Source organism: Sander vitreus, chromosome 16 (assembly GCF_031162955.1).
Source record: "Sander vitreus isolate 19-12246 chromosome 16, sanVit1, whole genome shotgun sequence".
Taxonomy (NCBI): Eukaryota; Metazoa; Chordata; class Actinopteri; order Perciformes; family Percidae; genus Sander; species Sander vitreus.
In genome coordinates this window covers 5,273,804-5,292,900 of record NC_135870.1, presented here as the reverse complement: position 1 = coordinate 5,292,900, position 19,097 = coordinate 5,273,804, and the positions used below count along the sequence as shown (strand labels likewise).

General features: G+C 38.6%; 1 protein-coding gene across 1 annotated transcript; it reads right to left on the bottom strand.

The window, feature by feature from the left end:
* Positions 1 to 12,485: 12,485 nt before the first annotated feature.
* Positions 12,486 to 19,097, bottom strand: mzt2b (mitotic spindle organizing protein 2B). The gene is made up of 6 exons (XM_078272315.1): positions 19,081 to 19,097; positions 18,524 to 18,618; positions 17,691 to 17,879; positions 17,261 to 17,424; positions 14,217 to 14,354; positions 12,486 to 12,761 (listed from the first exon to the last, which is right to left on the bottom strand). The coding sequence occupies exons 3-6, from the start codon at positions 17,864 to 17,866 to the stop codon at positions 12,616 to 12,618; spliced, it is 624 nt and encodes a 207-aa protein (XP_078128441.1). The 5' UTR covers positions 17,867 to 17,879; positions 18,524 to 18,618; positions 19,081 to 19,097; the 3' UTR covers positions 12,486 to 12,615.

Below are 19,097 nucleotides of genomic sequence, written 5' to 3'. Positions count from 1 at the left end.
CATTTAGATATATATTTAAGATTTAGATATAATATTTAGATATATACTTAAGATTTAGATATAGTTTTTACATTTAACATTTAGATATAAATTTAACATTTAGATTTATATATAACATTTAGATTTAACTTTTAACATTTAGATATATATTTAACATTTAGATTTAGATATAACATTTAGTTTAACATTTAGATTTAACATTTAGATTTAGATATAACATTTAGATTTAACATTTATATATTATATATATATATATTCTGTCTCAAATGTGAGGAAAGTGCGCTAAATGTGAGGAAAGTGAGCTAAATGTTTAAAAAATTGTAACCGAACTTTTACATTCGGCACCCCATAGTGGGGGAAGTATTTAGATATATAAGTAAAAGCCACACCACGCACTGTAAAACTCCTGCAGCAAAAACGTTATATAAGCAGAAATATGTACACATTATCAGTAGGCCTAAAAAGTACCAAAAATATTTCACTGATATTACATTCAGATTTTGTAATAAACTACTATTAAACTAAACTATTTTAATAGTTTATAAAATACGTTTAATTATAAATTTAACGACACAATATAACGGCCTACAAGTCCAGCTGAAAGGATTATACAATTAAACACACAATTGTTTGGATCGTTTCCAGTTTCTAAAATGTGAGGATTTTTCTGCATCGAGTACTTTTACTTTTAATACTTTTAGTACTTTTTCATGCTAATACTTGCATACTTTTACTTAAGCAACATTTTCAATGCAGAACTTTTACTTGTAACAGAGTATTTTTACAGTGTGGTAATATAACTTTTCCTTTGATAAAGGGTTGGAATATTTCTTCTACCACTGTGTTCAACATACCTATGGAGTTATATTCCTATCTTTATTCAAGAGCGCATTCTTTCAATTTGAGAGCATATCTCACTGATATTACGTTCAGATTTTGTAATAATTTCCCTCAAAACCTTGCTCTCACACTCAAATAGTCACTGCTCGCGCTTGGATTTGCTCTGCTTGTGCTCAAACTTTCTGCTTGGACTCAGATATAGCTAGATTGAATGACATATGACTGACAGTATGTGGGTATTTACAACTGGTATTTAATGACCCCACTTTGTATTTTTCCTTGTTTGGTTAAACATGTTCCTGGGGATTTGGTTAATTTCAGACATGCTAGCATATAGCCTAGCTTGATGTCCTCAAACAAATAGATTTTCTTTATAGTTTAGCTAGCTAGATTGAACAACATATCACGGACAGTATGTGTGTATTTAATGACCCCACTTTGTATTTTTTCCTCGTTTGGTTAACCATGTTCCTGGGGATTTGGCTAATTTCATATTAGAGCCAATAGTAAAACCTAAACTGTAATATAACTGAAAGAACAACAGAAACTGGATTGTTTGTATCCGTTTTTGCATCAATGTTATGTGTTGTTCATCAGAATTTAGTCTTTATTCCTTCATATAACATTAGTCTGAAAATGATGGATTCAAATCAGTCTATATAAAACGTTTTCACCACTATAATAAAAACAGATCTAGAAATGATGTGTTCTTATTTGCTCCTTAAATAGCGGTTATTTTTTTAATTAACGCAAAGAAAATTGAACAGAAAAAAACAAGTACTTTGTTTTACTTTTTTTTTTTCTTCCAGTTGGTCGTGAAGGGCTCGACCACTGTTGAGCTGCTGCATCATAGCAGCACAGTGTCTTATCACCAACCCATGAAAGCTAGAAGTCACCCTGCTGCTCCAGATCTATCTATCTCCAGCTCTACCTACTGTATGACTGGCTACAGACTACAACCATCTGCTCCAGATCTACAGGTACTGTATGACTGACTACAGACTACAACCATCTGCTCCAGATCTACCTACTGTACGGCTAGCTACAGACTACCAACCAACCATCTGCAAGTTTTGTTTGTAGTAAACATCATCAACAGCTGCACTTAAAGTCTCTTGGGGTCATATGGTACTTGGTTTTTCTCCATACTGCATCATACACTATATTATTTTGCTGTTTTGTTATATTAGTAGTCTACAGACAACACAAAGTATCATTACTTAATCACAGTATATATTATTCTGGTGTACACTGTTGACTTGACTCCCTGCTATTGATTATACATCACTTTAGCTTGCCACTACCTCATAACTTTGCCTTAATTGCTCTTATATAGTTAATTTATATTCTACTAGTTGTATATATCTCCTATTTAATGTAATTATTCTTAATTTTTGTTGCAATACCTGAATTATCCCTCTTGTGAACACTAGGCTTATCTTATCTTTATTTTAGTTCATATCATAACCCTGCTCACAAACTCACCTGTACCTGGGTCATCTGTTTGCCAATATCAATGTTCCTGCTACAGTAAATCCTACAGGAAAAGTGTACTGCTTCACAGTAGTATGAACCATATGCTTTTTAGGTTTTGTGTCAAATATTGTGCAGTTTATGAATTGTTTTGACAAGGTAAATTAAAGCCATTTAACAACCTGCAAGTGTCCGCTCTGGTAAATTTAATTTAATTTTTTTTATAAAGGCTACAGAACATTTGCCTTGATCAGGGTTTTAATTTGTTGCAAATATGATCATGGCTTTAATAATCCGTATCTTATTGCTCTGAAAAACTGCAATGATTTAAGAAATATCAGTGATACTTATCAACATGTATTGAATTGATTGTATATGTGGACAGACATTACAGGCACCTATTCATGCAAGCCGAGAACACAATAGTTTGTTCTCTCTTTTATCACTTGGATTATACAGGTGATGGTGCAGAAACAGGGGTGAAGTCCTTGTAGATCTCTGGCACTTTGAGGACAGACAGATCCAGCAACTCTCCACTGTTGTCTTTGTATAGTGTGCTCCTATTTAAGACAAATTCATAGACATCAACACATAATATATCAGGTGTACATAGCTTTCTTTAACATCATTACTATCTTAACTTTCCTTCTCTGCTTTGGTTTTGTAGACATGACGGTAATTTTCTCTCCCGGGCCTGGTTGTGCACCCTGTGAATTTAAGCAAGATAGAGAAATAAGTGTATGTCACATGATGTGTGTGTAGTTGTAGTATTTTAATTACAATTACATTATTATCAGACTTGCCAACGTTCTTGGTTTGTGCCACTGCTGCCTGCCCTCTGCACACAGGTGAGTACAGGGGGAACCAACGGGATTTTGAGTTGGGAGTAATGTACTGACTGGAACAACACAGTAGTGTGGTTGTACAACACTGGTCCATGCACACGGTGCAGCTGTGATGCAGCTCAACAGGGGTACTTCAGCCCCACCTGGAAGAAGAGAAACTGAAACACGATACTTGTTCTTTCTGTTCAGTTTGCTTTGTATTGAATTCATTAGGGTAAAAATAAATAACTGCTATTTTAAATAGTGTTTTATTATAGGAGTGGAATTGTACTTACAACTTTCTATACAGACCGATCAACTACCGAACAATATCTGAAAAACATACAACAGTGATGTAAAAACTGATACAAACAATCCAGTTTCTTTTGTTTTTCAGTTATATTACAGTTTAGGGTTTACTATTGGCTCTAGCATGTCTGAAATTAGCCAAATCCCCAGGAACATGTTTAACCAAACGAGGAAAAATACAAAGTGGGGTCATTAAATACCAGTTGTAAATACACACATACTGTCAGTCATATGTCATTCAATCTAGCTAAACTATAAAGAAAATCTATTTGTCTATGGACATCAAGCTAGGCTATATGCTAGCGCCATATGCTACGTGCTTAATTTATGTTACTCACCCTCGTAGTTGTGGACCTAACTTGATATGTCCCACTTCAAAGCTTTCTCCCGTTTCCTGATGGGTGCAGGTGAAAGAGCGTCGACCATTCTGTGCACATTGTTGACATATACTAATAATAAAGCGATGGACGACATACATCCATGGGGTAAATAAACTTGGTTACAGTTGTCCACAACAGACGTTCTAACGTAAAACAAACGCACCCTCAACGGGGCAGGGATCATTTCATTGGTCAACACTACAGCTGGCATTCTATTGGTTGGGGAATTTTGATAGGATTGTAACACCAAAGCCCGTCTACGGAAAGCCGAACTCACTGTTCAGCCCCATTGTACCGAATTTGGTTGCAGTTCCACCAGAGTTCCACTGGGGGTGATCGCGGTCCAGTGCTAAATGAATGGGACTCTATGGAGCTAGACGGCTAAATGTGTCTCTTTAGCCTGATTGTCGTTGAGAAATCTCAGATTTGATTGTAGTTTTTGCAAGTTCAACATGAATTATAGGTCAAAAGTTGAATGAACGAGTACTTGTGTCCTTTCGATTTCTTACAGGTTGAGTCGTTGTTGCCCATAACACGCTAGCATTCTGTTAATGAATGCTGATTGGTCAGTGAAGGACTGATTCCGATCGGAGATCCCGCTTGACGGCATCCAAAGCCGAACGAGAATGTCAGAGTGAATATTTCGGCGTGGTCTTTAAAACATTAGCAAACCTCTTTCTAGCACATGTATTAACAGGGAGAGTCTAACCTGTCAGCTGTGTTGTATTAACAGGGAGAGTCTAACCTGTCAGCTGTGTTGTATTAACAGGGAGAGTCTAACCTGTCAGCTGTGTTGTATTAACAGGGAGAGTCTAACCTGTCAGCTGTGTAGTATTAATAGGGAGAGTCTAACCTGTCAGCTGTGTTGTATTAACAGGGAGAGTCTAACCTGTCAGCTGTGTTGTATTAACAGGGAGAGTCTAACCTGTCAGCTGTGTAGTATTAATAGGGAGAGTCTAACCTGTCAGCTGTGTTGTCGATGCTTCGAGAGAACAAAGGAAGCGACTCAGAGCTTGTCGTAAAGCAGTATCTCTGGCCGTATATGTGTATGACGTCATTTACATCAGTTACATCTTTTTAGAACAAAAAAGCCACTTTAAAAAATCTAACACCCAGCAGTGTGTATTTTCTTAGCCTCCCCTTTCGAATGCAACATTCAAATTACTAGACAAAAAAAATGATATCCTGAGAAAAGTGGATTTTGAGGGGTATAGCTCCATAGAGTCCCATTCATTCTGCACTGGCCTGTGAGCGCCCCCTATATGGAACTCTGGTGGAACTGCAACCAGTTCAGAAGCCGGAAGTAACGAGAGAGTGGAACTTCTTCCCTTATTAGAAATTCTTTGGTAACACTAAAAAATCCGTTCGCGCAGGAGAAATCCGAGAGGAGAAGATTTGTAAGTGCGCAGAATCAGCCTGAGTGCGAGGAGAAGGGCCAAAGCTGAGCGCAGGAAATCTGTCCACAGAACAACATATCTGAGTCCAAGCAGAAAGTTTGAGCACAAGCAGAGCAAATCCACTATTTGAGTGTGAGAGCAAGGTTTTGAGGGAAATTATTACAAAATCTGAACGTAATATCAGTGAGATATGCTCTCAAATTGAAAGAATGCGCTCTTGAATAAAGATAGGAATATAACTCCATAGGTATGTTGAACACAGTGGTAGAAGAAATATTCCAACCCTTTATCAAAGGAAAAGTTATATTACCACACTGTAAAAATACTCTGTTACAAGTAAAAGTTCTGCATTGAAAATGTTGCTTAAGTAAAAGTATGCAAGTATTAGCATGAAAAAGTACTCGATGCAGAAAAATCCTCACATTTTAGAAACTGGAAACGATCCAAACAATTGTGTGTTTAATTGTATAATCATTTCAGCTGGACTTGTAGGCCGTTATATTGTGTCGTTAAATTTATAATTAAACATTGTATTTTATAAACTACCCATGTGTTTTATGTGCAGACATCTTCATCTGTAAAGTAACTAGTAACTAAAGCTGTAACAGGTGAATGTAGTGGAGTAAAAAGTACAATATTTTTCTCTGAAATGTAACAGAGTAGAAGTAGAAAGTAGTATGAAAAGAAAAGACTCAAGTAAAGTACAAGTACCTCAAATTTGTACTTAAGTACAGTACTGGAGTAAATGTACTTAGTTACATTCCACCACTGGTTGAACATAAATGAAACAAAATCTGAAAGTTGATGTAGAGTCACCCAGTTGAACAGCCATGTCACACCTTATATAGTAACAATAGCACAGTAATACTCAGCTACAGTGACTCCAGAAAACAATGTAAGACGCACCTCGCAGGCAGCTGTGCGGAGTGTCTCGTCTTTTGTGCATGAGTGTTCGGCTGTGTGTGTGTGTGTGTGTGTAACCTGACAGCCTGCCACACAATAGGGGTCCAAGTGAGTGTGAAGTCTATTCGTTCCCACAGCTGCCATTAACAGACGGAGTGAACAGCCTCTTGCTAATAAAGTGAATAAATAAATAACGCTTAAGAGGCCATGTTTACCTCCTCAGTCTCTGTCGATTAGTGCTGCTTAAGGAAAAAAATAAATAAATAAATAAAAAGCAGGAAGAACTTTGGGTTTGGTGGATTAACTCTTGTCAATACAGTTCATACATTTACCTCGGTAATTACAGTCACTTTGAGGATTGCTAGTCAGATTATTGCTAAAAGGTCATGGCTGCGCTTACTCTGTATTTTCATGTTCATATCTTCAGCTTTGTTGTCCTTGTTTTTAGTTGGATGTCTATGTGTCTGTTTCTGAGCTAAATCCCCTGTATGTTTACGTCTACATTAAAACTGACTTCCGATTGGTTCTTATTGTCAACAAATCCCACGAAAACAACAGAACCAGCAATGTGTTAGTCTGTCTCTCTATACTTTCTGACTTCCTGTCTGTTGCACTCAGCCCTAAGGCCCATACATATCTACTTAAGATGTAAATCATTAAAAAGGGCATTCAAATGTAGTTTCATTTTTCAATAAGACTAGATAATTTCCTTTACAACGCTAGTTTTTTATGAAACTCCTCTTAAACAGGATGAAATTGTACATTTATTGGAGACTAATTTCAGCGGCGGATTAATCCACATTTGCTGCTCTATAGTGAGTATTTGGGGCAGCAGGACGGTGTGTGGGGGAATTGAGTCAGAATAAACTACTGTGTGTGTGTGTGTGTGTGTGTGTGTGTGTGTGTGTGTGTGTGTGTGTGTGTGTGCTCATGGTAATGAAGGAACATGCCAGCCAGTGCAACAGTGTGGCTCATTGATGAGTCTTTAAAAACAATGGAGTTCTACTACACAGAGTAAGAAGATACATCAGATAATACTTGTTAGTAGTACATTCACTGTTGGTTTTGGTCTTTTCATGGGATTTATTGACAATAAGAAAAATATAGAATATCACCAGACTTCACTGTAAGTGTTTATTTTTGGGCATTTCTACCTTTATTCGATAGGAAAGCTGAGATATGAAGGGGGGGGGGGGGGGGAAGAGACATGCTGGAAAACCGTCACAGGTCGGACTCGAACCCTTGACCTTCTGCGTCGAGGAATAAACCTCTGCATATGTGCACCCGCTCTACCAACTGAGCGGCCACACGTTAAGGTTTTTTTTTAAAGCTAATATTTTATTAAAGTTCTATCAGTCAACGCAGGTGTTTCCAAGACGACTGTTTAGAGACTAATAGTTACGTATTCATGACATGTTATGTTATGGTTAGGGTACATTGTGCTATTGTTTATATCTATTCTCTTGATGTATAAAGTAATATGTAATAATAGGCTTTTTTAAGAATATATTGTGTGAAACCACCGCTGTAAGTGTTAATCTAATTCCTTTAATGTTGCTTCTGGATTTTTGTCCACCACTGTAAAGACAGCTGTACAAGAGAGTCCTTAAAAGGGAAAGTTCAGCCATAATATAGCGCCTTATAAAACGCTTTATGTGTGACAAAGTATTCTCAACTCAAGGTCCACTTACTACTTTTTTCAGAGCTTAATTGCACACTTTATTCTACCTTTTTTCTCCGCATTCTCACGCTTAACTTGCATGTATGTAAACTGCTAATCATTTCCGAGGAAGTTTCCTGGATGTAGTAAGATTGAAGTAGGCCTATGTAATCTACTAACTACACTATTTACAGGGAAAAGAAATACAATTAGTTATTTAATCAGAGTTAGGTTGGTTGTGTTGATGATTTCCAGAGGAATTACCTTGAAAGACCTGCACCATTTAAATATATCGAACACGGTAGGCTACTTATTAAATCAAATGTGAAAAATGCAATTAACTAAAACATTAGAGACTTTTCTTTGTAGGAATTTTGACTCGTGACCTTTATTATTTCTAAAAAATACTGGCTATGGTCCCGCTTTTAAAAAGATACATTTTGAAAAATGAAACCGCAACATTTAGTTTTTCCAGTAAAATGTCCAGTTTAAACTGTGTGCGGTGAAGTCTGTGGATCATCCAGTGTAACAGAGACATTGTTTCTGGAAACAATTGTGAATTCTTCAAATGTCATTCGGCAATGCTTTGACGAGCAGAAATGCAACTCAATTCACCTCCATTGTATTGAATTGGCAGCAAAAACCACAGACACAAAACCAAAAATATAAAACAGTAAATAGGGGGTCTTTTTTTGTAATTTGGCTGAACTGGCCCTCGAGGAATGCTCTGGGAAGAAATAACAAACAAGAAATAAAGTGACGATTATGGTGCTGAAGGTGCTGATCCAGCTACAAGAGGGAGAATGATGGAAGAGGAGGATCAGCGTGAAAGGGTTTAGCTGGTGGTTGAAAGACTATAGTGCGTAGCAGAGAGTGAATGGAGACAGAGACAGAGGATGGCGGGAGGTGTGGGGGGGGGCAACAAGATGGAGAGAGACTGCCTGCACATACTGTCAAGGCAGTTAATATAAGGTGTGGAGATAAGGCCCCACAGACAAACATTGACCAAATCAGGCATTTCAGCAGCGCAGCCCGAACTGTCAGTCAGCCTGAGAGACAGACCAACAATCAGCACTTTACCTCTGATAAGGGCTCTACTGGGCGCGTGCAGGAAATAGCCAATCTGCAGCCAGCCTGGCAAGGAGGGTGATGGCGGGGAGCGGAGGAGGGCGGTGTGATGATGGAGAGTGAAGGGGTTAGAGGAGGGAGTGAATGTAGAGAGACAACAAGTGAGGGGAAAGTGGCCTATAAATTTAGAGAGAAATGTGGACCAAGAGTTCACAGGAAAGGATAATACCCGAGAGAAAGAGGAAAGATGGAGATGGAGAAGGGAAAGAAAACAGGATGATATTCCTCCACACCCCACCCGAGTGCTCTCACAGAGAAAGAGATTCAGGGGGGAATATATGTGATGGGGGTAAAAAATATATATATATATATATATATATATATATATATATATATATATATATATATATGTATATATATATATATATATATATAGAAGAGAGGTGTGATACCGGCTCCTAAAATAGTGTCTCTTCCCAGTTTTTTGTCACTTGGGAACAGCTTGCACAGAGAGAGTGTGAGAACTTGGTTTAGACCAACACCTTACATTAATGATTTGCCAACAGCTTCGACTAGCTCATTATTCAATGTGCTGTTCGCTTTGCCTCGCACACAATAGCATCATTTCATCGTCTCTATTGATTAATGGTGCATACAGTGTGTACATGCGCACGCACAAATTCACTGCATTCATTCACATGAGTGTGTGCGGTGCGCCTGAGTGAAGGATAACACTCCCTATTTAATGGAGGAGTCTGCACTAGCCATGAAATTCCCTCATAACAAAATAAACACATCCAAAATGCTGGAGTGGATGCCTACAGAAACTCCAAGGCAGTGGAAGGCCACATTGGTAGCTTGGATCCACACTGGCCCCTATAGGTCACACCGGGAACTACAGTCTGGGAGCAAGTTTGTGGAAATAAATTCCCAGCCATTTACCTTTTGTCAAACACATTTAGGTTCCTCCGAGCAAAACAGACAGGGAAGAGCACCAACAGCTGGCGAGTATTTATTTTCGGAAGTGGAGTCAGAGGGGTGTCTGGGCTTCCTTGATCATGAACCAAACTGCCATTACCATGACCACTGATAACAGTAGGAATCGTAAACAAGCTAATCACCGAGGGCCCTATTTGTATTCTCATTTGTGTTTGCTTGCACTGATGTGCAGGGGGAGGGCGCAAAGACCAGGATAAAACAGGCGAGGGTGGCGGTGGAGACACGGACGGAGGGTGGGGGGTGTGTGCGAAAGGGTTAACTTCCCTCCCTGGTTGCATGCTGCTTTCTCTTGCTCTGTCAAGCCCCATTAAACCTGCTACACCACAGCAATAAGGTGCCATCAATTACAGGCACGCTGCCATCAATGCAGAGCGCAGAGGAGAGGCAGTAACACATAAACAGGACAAACGGCCACATAAAGCCCTGCTGCAGCCTGCCTCATAGACCGCTAAACACACAGCATCTCCCCGCGCTGGCTCTCTTTGCATCACCTGTGAGGTCTACCATCAGTCTGTTTGTGAATGAGAAGATGCTTTGTTTTTAAAATACACACACACAAAAAAATGCATTCATTTCAGATTCACTTTCATTCATGATAGCAGCAGGAAAGGTGAATAAAAAAAAAAGATTTGGGCACAACTGGATGACAGTATTAACTGCAGTGTGCTTTTACTGCCCCCATGTGACAGCAGTAAAACTATTCAGGGGCACGAGCATCAAATTCCAAACCTAAAAATATATATTTATATATATATATATATATATATATATATATACCCCTTATAATGTAGTCCCACCCACACTTCTCACAATCATGGGACAGAGAAGAACAAAAATCAATTAGACCTTCACAGTAAGAGTACGACCAATAGCAGCATCCTTGAAAGTGATGCTTACTAAATGTGTTCAATCGTCTCCATCACAGAGTAACCTGCATTCCTCAAGGCTCCGACTGCCGTATTATCAACCATTCAACAAGAGGAAAGACAGAACAGCTGTACTCATCCATTGCCTGACGAAGAAGAAAGACAGACCATCACTACGCTGACATCTGTGCAGGTAACTGTTGCCAGCAAACAACAAAAACACAAGGCAATCTTTCTTTGCCTCGTGCTGTTGTAGTGTCTTTAAAGATTATTTTTGTGTAACAGTTTGACTGAGATTCTCTGTGCAAGTCATTACATAACAGAAAACCAAGCTTTTGGTTGTTACAAAAAAAAAAGAGAAAGCATGACAATACAAATATTATAAACGCAATGGAAACAGGAGACATCTTGAGTCCAGCATTAACACCGTTGAAATTAAAATATAGAGGTTTCAATGAGTTTTGGTGGACAAAACATATCAGTCACCAGTTATTATTCAAAGAACAATGTTGTTCATGTTTGTATATCTTTAATATGTGTGCAGGGGATCTTTAAATTTGGAAAAGGACAGTGCAGGTATTGGATCAAGAAATCTGAGGTGAGGTATCGGAATTGGTATCTGAAGAGCTAAAGTTGGATTGATGCACCTATAACAAAGACGACGCAATAGAAGGATCACATCCGGGTCGGTATATTGTTATTGGATTTATTAAAGATGAATCATTTCATAAAAAGGTGCATATTGAATACAGACGTTTACATTTTTCTGTAGAAAATGTAAATATTTGTTTTTTTTCTGCCCGTCTCATGAAAGTTACAAGGCAACAAAAGACTTTCCACACCTTCCAGTAAGAAGAAAGAAACGAGAGTGAGTGAGGAGACACTCAGGACCTCCTTACATTATGTTAGAACTTTAAAGGATTGGTTTACCCAAATTACAAAAGAAAATTCAAGGTTTTAAGATATCTATTTAAGATGAGGCTGACCTCACTGTAAACGGTGTGTTGAATCAAAGAAATAGTCCCTACAAAAACTGTTCACAGTGAGGTTTGTGAATTATCCAGAGGCCCCGTTAGGCATGACGTGAAAGGAAATTAAAAAGGTACTTTAGCACCTGATTACTGCAATTGCGCGAAACCTCACTCTTGTTTTGGAGCGATATCTCAGTCAAATCTAAACACACGGACACGGTACACATATTTTAGATCCAGTGTGACAAACACTTTCCGAGGATATCATTATATCTGATGTCTCTCTCAGATACATGTCCATAAACTTCTGGACTTGCCTGAGAATCACCATGTTTTTAAGCTTTCTTCAGTGTCAAAATAATCCAGTGATAGTTGTCCGAGTATCCATGGGTACACTGCAAACAGGAGCTGCTAAAAGCTAAACGGTATATTTTTAGTGGTGCCAAAAACAAATACAGGCTTAAAAACAACAGTGCTGACTTTGAAAACCCCTGATCCTAGGTTATCTGGACATTGTTTATGGAAAGATTATTATTTTTTTATTCCAATGCTAGCAATGCTCCAAGTAGCAGTGACAAAATCCATTCACCTCTATTAATAATAATAATACAAAAACATTTATTTTGTAATTTAGGTAAACAAACCTTTAAAACACATTGCACAGTCAAGAACACAGATAACTTAAATGTAAAGAAAACTACATATTTACAAACGGTCTCATATTTACAGTAGAGGATTAGGGCCACACGTGAAAAAAATGTTATTTGAGTTCTGAGATTAAAGTCAGAATTCTGATTTTAAGTCAAATTTTTTTAAATAAAGTCCGAATTCGGACTTCATTTTCAGGATGCTGACTTTAAACCCAGTAATCAATACATTTTTCCACGTGTTCCTAATCCTCTTCCGTACATATTGACCCGATGTCTCATGTGGAGTTTATCTGAGAGGAGGAACTGCTGCTGCCGGAGCTCTTAGTCTTCTGCCCTCTGGTGGCGCTGGGCTGCCGCTGCACTCGCTGGCTGGACGCCTCTCTGCTCTTCTCGCCGTGGCTCGCTCCAGCTTTACCGCGCACTGCTTGGGACAAAGCAAGAAAACACAGCGGGTTGAAGGATTATGATTGTTGCTTCACAAGATCCAAAACAACATGGAAAAATGGAAAATGGCGATGACATGGAAAACGTACAAATGCATTATAACATAAAGAAAAGGAAATGGTTCCAATGTCTTCCCTTTCCTGAAGCTACAATTTATAGCACTGCACATCAACCCTGCACACTTGACTAAAGTAGGGTCCATAAAGTGACTAGAAAGGGATTTTTTTGCGACTATGGACTGGGATAATTCAGTGTGTGTGTGTGTGTGTGTCTCTCAGGAGACTGCAGACGAAGCTATGTTACGTCTGACAGAAGAAAATTAATTCTTCCTCTTACAAATGAAAAGTTGATTTCCTAAATAACAAATTATAAACACAGTCTTGCTCAAAACAATACTCTCAGGGTTTACCGCCTCACTTGGTCTGGTATGACCAGTAGCTTATTATATTTCAATGTTTTGTTTTTTTTATACAGCACCTTGGTGCTTCTTTGTTCAGCACTTTGGTCAGCTTAAACTGTGTTTAAATGTGCTCTAGAAATAAACTTGACTTACTTCCTTATTATTAGATATTAACTTCATCAAACTTTCCACAGTCTACCGCGCTTGAAAAACATTTCACTATCTGGATGAACAACATCTACATACAATAAACAAAGTCAAGCAGGCCTGGTAGATTATCAAAAAGCACTACACAGCAACAACCAATATTTAATAAGTAGTAGTGGGAATGTTGGGGGAAAGATTCCAATGAATTCAACTAATTGTTTCATTCAATAAAAAGGTGCAGCCAGTTTAATAGTACAAGTGTTTTAGTTTTGTATGACAAAATGTTGTTCTGTCTCAGTCATACAGTAGATGTTACATTAACGTCACATAAAAAGCTCCCACACACTTTTCTCCGCTTTATTTGTCAGTTTCTCGACAGCAATGGCTTTCACCAGTTAGTTATGTTTCATATCATATAAAAAAAATAAAATAAAAAAAAAGACTAATAATCTTTATTATGTTATTATATTATGTTTGCAGTGAATGAAGATTGAGCTGTTTGAATTCAATTCTCTGCCATCATCAGCATATTTGGCGATAAAGAACCACAACGTTAACGCACAGGAAATTGTGAATCGATTTAGAATGATGAAAAATAAAAATAAAAAATATATATATGTTTTTACTTTAACGCTATTAATGAAGCATACTGCTGTTTATAAATCAGAAGTTCACACATCACCCAAAACTATGTGGTGCAGTGAATATGTCCACACACACACACACGCACACACACACACACACACACACAAAATGAGGACAGCACAGCATGTAGTTTGCCACGATCTTGGTCCATATAGTGACGTAAACATGCACAACACTTGATATAAGAAAGGCAAGCAAGCGGACAGATGGAGGTGTAGGACAAAGGGAGACAGAGGGGACCTTGAGAGTGAGGAGCACTAGCGTCTTGGGGGCCGTAGACCACAATCTTAGTGTTGACCCTTGTGGCTCTGGGGACAGACGCTGAGGGGGGAGCTGCAGGAGGCTTAGGGCTCTTTCCAGAGACCAAAGAGTCTTCTTCTATAGCAAACCAGAGGCACAGAAAAAAAAAAAATAAAAAAAATAAACAGAATTCAAGGGGGATAGAAAAGAAATTAGAAAGCACTACATGCACACAGTGAGGAGCAGCTTCTTCTTTTTTAGGACTATCTACTGTATATCCTTGATCTTCAGTTCACCTCCATTTATGTGGAAAACCTCAGTATGGGGTGGAGTGAAGAAGGAATTTAGTTAGTGAGGGGATTAGATGGTGCAAAGTGCAGGACAAGAAGCTCTGCTACAGTGTGTGCCCTACTTAAGTAAAAAGGAATGTGAATATTTGACATGCTTGAAAAGCAAAGTGAGAAGCAAAGAGCACAGGAAGAATAACGAGAGCAAACAGAAAGGTAAAGTCTGTCAGTTAATAAATATTTGAAACATTCTGAAAGTTGTTTTCTACACTTTGATATGAAAGCCTGTGCTTTGCAGACCTTGAGCTCTTTCACTCTGTAGAAAGGGACACACACACACACACACACACACACACACACACACACACACACGTCCAAAAGCGCTTTCCAGTTTCCATAGTTTGGGTTATTTCCTCTCACAGCTTTTAACCAAAACATTTGGACTTTTGAGAGAACCAACAGGGATTTTTTTTAATATGTCAAGTACGAAACGAACAACATTTTTCACGGCAGACATTTTCCCTTATGATTGCAGAAAAAGCTCAGGCCTGGCTATACCATGAATGATGGCTTCATTCCATTTAGGCATACAAGACAGCAAGCATGAACTGGAACTAGAGCTGGGTGATATGAAAAAAATTCAAATATCACGATATTTTGGACCAAATACATTGATATTGCGGCGATATTGTGGGGTTGACTATTGGTGCTTACACAAAATATTAACACAATGAGAGTTTTGATAAATAATTACCAATAATGTGGATACAATGACTAAAGTGGGTAAAGGCAAATAACAGAACAGCTAGTGAGTCTGGTAAGTTCAGAATCACTTCACGGTCATGCAGCCTGTAAAACCAGGAAAAGACAACACTTGTGTCATATCATGACACAAATGCACTGCATTTGCACTTATCCAGTACTGGGATCTTCTAAAAAAAAAAATGTATACTACTATGCACTAGAAGCACCTGTCCCATTATGCGTATGTGAGGGTATGGCGTGTGCGTATGAATGTATACTTCTAGGCACCAGAAGGAGTAGCACTTAAATTTCGTTGTGACAATGTTTTACAATGACAAATAAATGATTCTGATTTGACAAAACTGAAGGCGATATCTAACTTCATACTGTATATTGATGTCGATATGATATCAATAGATTGCCCAGCCCTAACTGGAATGCCTAATCTGAATTGGGATTACGGGACACTTGTGAATCCTTATCATCATTTTGTGTCTTCACTGATGCGTGTAGAGTTGCACAACTGTCAAGTTTACATCTATAAAATAAAATGTTCTAATCCTGAAAGTAACTCAACACACTTTTAGATTTATACTATCAGGAAATGATAACACTACGTGTGGTGTTGGACATCAATTAGAATACCACTGCCAATGAAACTTCCCAATGAGACAACATTTTATATATTTATTTGTCGTAATTTTCTTGGGTGTTCCCTGAGCAGTTTTGACCACCATCCAATAGAAGTTTTATTTTTTTTTGCAGCTGTGAGCGGCTTCTGCCATTTCTTTGCAGCACTTTCCAACAACAGTGCAAACGGTGACAGGAAAAAGGACGGCTCTGCAGTGGTTGATTAAACCCACCCAGAACATTTAGGGGAGGGGTCTGCACAGAGCCCAAAGGACGATACCCGCCCCCAGCAACAGCCTGTTCACCCTGCTGCCGTCTAGCAAGCGATACAGAAGTAGCCGCTGTCTTACCACTAGAGCCCGACCAAGGCATTTTCCAAACTAACTGTATTGGCATTTATAATAGCCGATAAATTAATATTTAAAAAATAAAATAAAAAGGGACGAAACACCCTTCAACTATGTTATGAGTGTTGGCGTTGCAGTTTGTCCACCAGAGGGCGCTCTACAACGTCCTGTTGGCAACTCACAGATTTTTGTTGTTATTGTGTTTTTGTTCAAAGGACTTTAAGTTTCATATCTTAAGTTTGTATTTTAATACAATTTTAACATTTTGACACATCTGATAAGCTCTTAATATTTAACAAAATGCTTGTGGTTTTCATGCATCTATCAATCTAATCCACACCAAATGCTGGTAAATATATATATATATATATATATATATATATATATATATATATATATATATATATATATATATATATATATATATATATGCAATATGCAAGTGGCCGGTAGATTTGCTTAACTAACCAGCCAAAGGAACAATAGTAATCTATTCCAATTTATTTATTGGGGGGGGGAATCGATACAGCATAGTATCATGATATTTTCTGTGGCAATACTGTATTGATACACAGACGCCAAGTATCAATCTATTATTATATACGTGTCGGTCAGTTTGTCTGCTTGACAATCCCATTTTGCAGCAATAAAGTTGAAGTGAGATGAACAAACGGAGAAATGTATCTTTTTAGATAAAACAGATGTTGACAAAGTTTCCTTTTGGGGACATCATTTGAAATTGGGAAGAATTTGAAGTTGGAAAATGGTAATACATTGGAATATATCGCAGAGTATTGCAATGTGTTTCAAATCACAATAATATTGTATCATAAGTATTGTGACGATATCGTATCGTGAGGCCTCTGGTGATTCCCACCTCTACTATATAGTGTAATTATATTAACCGCAAATGGTTATTTACACCTGCACTATTTTTGTTAGTACATGGACTATGAGCCTTAAAACTAACTTTTTGTCTGTGATCAAGTAGTCAATTTAATAGTCATTGTTGAGGTTGCAGAGTGCAGACACTGACCTCTGGCCTCTGTTGGTGCTGTGGTGATGCTAGTGGTGTGGGCGGCAGTTGAAGTCTCTCCGCCGCTGCAGCTGTCAGCTACCCTCTGGCCTGCACACATCGCCTTCAGAGTCTGAAAGACTGCTTGAGGAGCCACATTCATCTTTAACAGGTCCACTATGATCCTGGCAGGGCATGAAGAGGAGTAGAAGGATGTGGAATCAGGGTTTCTACCTGTTTATTACTCCATATGCATAACGGTCACATGTCTGCTCAAGATTCAAGAGGTTTATTGTCATATGCACAGCAAAGACAACTTACACCATGCAATGAAAAGCTTGCTTTGCATTGCAAGTGCACTGTGCCTAGACAGCTCTGTCTGTGGTGTGAGTCCAGGAGTCTAGGAGGGCAAGATGAAGTGGGTGTGTGCGTGTTTGAGGTCTTCACTTACTTGAAGACCTCTTGGTCCATGGTGATGCCTGCAGCCTGGGTTACTTCAAACAGCTCTGCCTCTTCAGCACTGAGGACTTTCTTCTTCTTGATGGCGTATTTCTGCACGTTACTGGTGACCACCAGCGCAGGGGAGTCCGGGGCGGAATGCGCCGTTTGTTGCGGTTGTTGAGACATCAGTGATGGATACCTGAGTGGACGTGAATGGGTGGTTTAGATGACGATAACATGGTAAATGAAAATAACTCGATCAATAAGACTGTAACGTTACTGTTCAACCATAGACTGCATGGGTTTTAACCATTGGTGTAGTCTACGTGATAGGCTGGTATACGCAGTATACCCACTAAGAAAGCTCCAGGATTTCCACATACCCACTTAAAAATGCCCAATGACACGCAACAACATACTTTCCATTATATTTTTGAATTGTCATCTATGTTTTTCTTCTTCACATAGGCTAAATAAAAGGTATTTCCACCGTAAATTGGTGCATACAATTGTATCCGAATACAGGAAATGAGAAGTAATTGATGCTCAAAACCATAGAGTAGGGGCTTTCCGACCGGAGGGAGTATCTAAGAAGCTCAAAACTTCCCTGGGGGAGGACACCCAGACCCCCCCCCCATGATATGCCCCCTCCCTCCTTCCCCCAAAGGCAGATTCTGGCCCATATACAGCACAGTATACCCACTACAATACATTAGACTACACCACTGGTTTTAATAGTTAGCTAACGTTACCCGCCCAGAATTAAAAAACATGGAGGACATATTTTCGACCTGCCGAACAGACCCGACTCAACTATTCTGTAAAAAAAACAAAAACACCTACCGTTAAATTTGCGGTGATGAGTTTAAGAGGTTTAGAGTATCGTAGAAACAACAGTCCTACTCATGGATGTATTGTGTATTAAGAGGTGAGGCGCGCTAAAAAAAAATACGTCATCAACATAAGACAAATCGTCCTGTTTTTTTTTTTTTTTTTGGGACTGGTAGCAAAGAGTATAGAAGTACCCTTTGCTTGTAGTCAGCATTAATGTATCAAGTGGGACAGTGAAATAGGATTTATTTTTCATCAGTGATGGAACAAGTATTTAGATATTTTACTTATAGTAAAAATAGTAAAGATACTCTGGTAGAAGTACTGCATTCGAGTGATTCAAGTCAGCTAAATGCAAAAAAATAAAGACTGTGGTACTGCGCATGCGCTTCGAAGAAGGAAAAACGATGGCATTGGCATCTCAAGTTTCTCGTTATCTGCACGAGGCGATGCCTCACATTTACGTTACGCTACCCGTATCGTATCATAAAACTAAAATTTGTGACACGATAATGAAAACACAAAACAGAGAAGACGAAAGAACGACGTTGTATGCTAATACCGCTTACCGAGCGAAACCGGAAGT

Coding starts and splice junctions, on each gene's coding strand:
- mzt2b (XM_078272315.1), bottom strand. CDS start 17,866: ATGTCTCAACAACCGCAACAAACGGCGCATTCCGCCCCGGACTCCCCT. Junction 14,355..17,260: donor AGCACCAACAGAGGCCAGAG/GTCAGTGTCTGC, acceptor GGTTTGCTATAG/AAGAAGACTCTTTGGTCTCT. Junction 12,762..14,216: donor TAGTGCTCCTCACTCTCAAG/GTCCCCTCTGTC, acceptor TGTCCCAAGCAG/TGCGCGGTAAAGCTGGAGCG.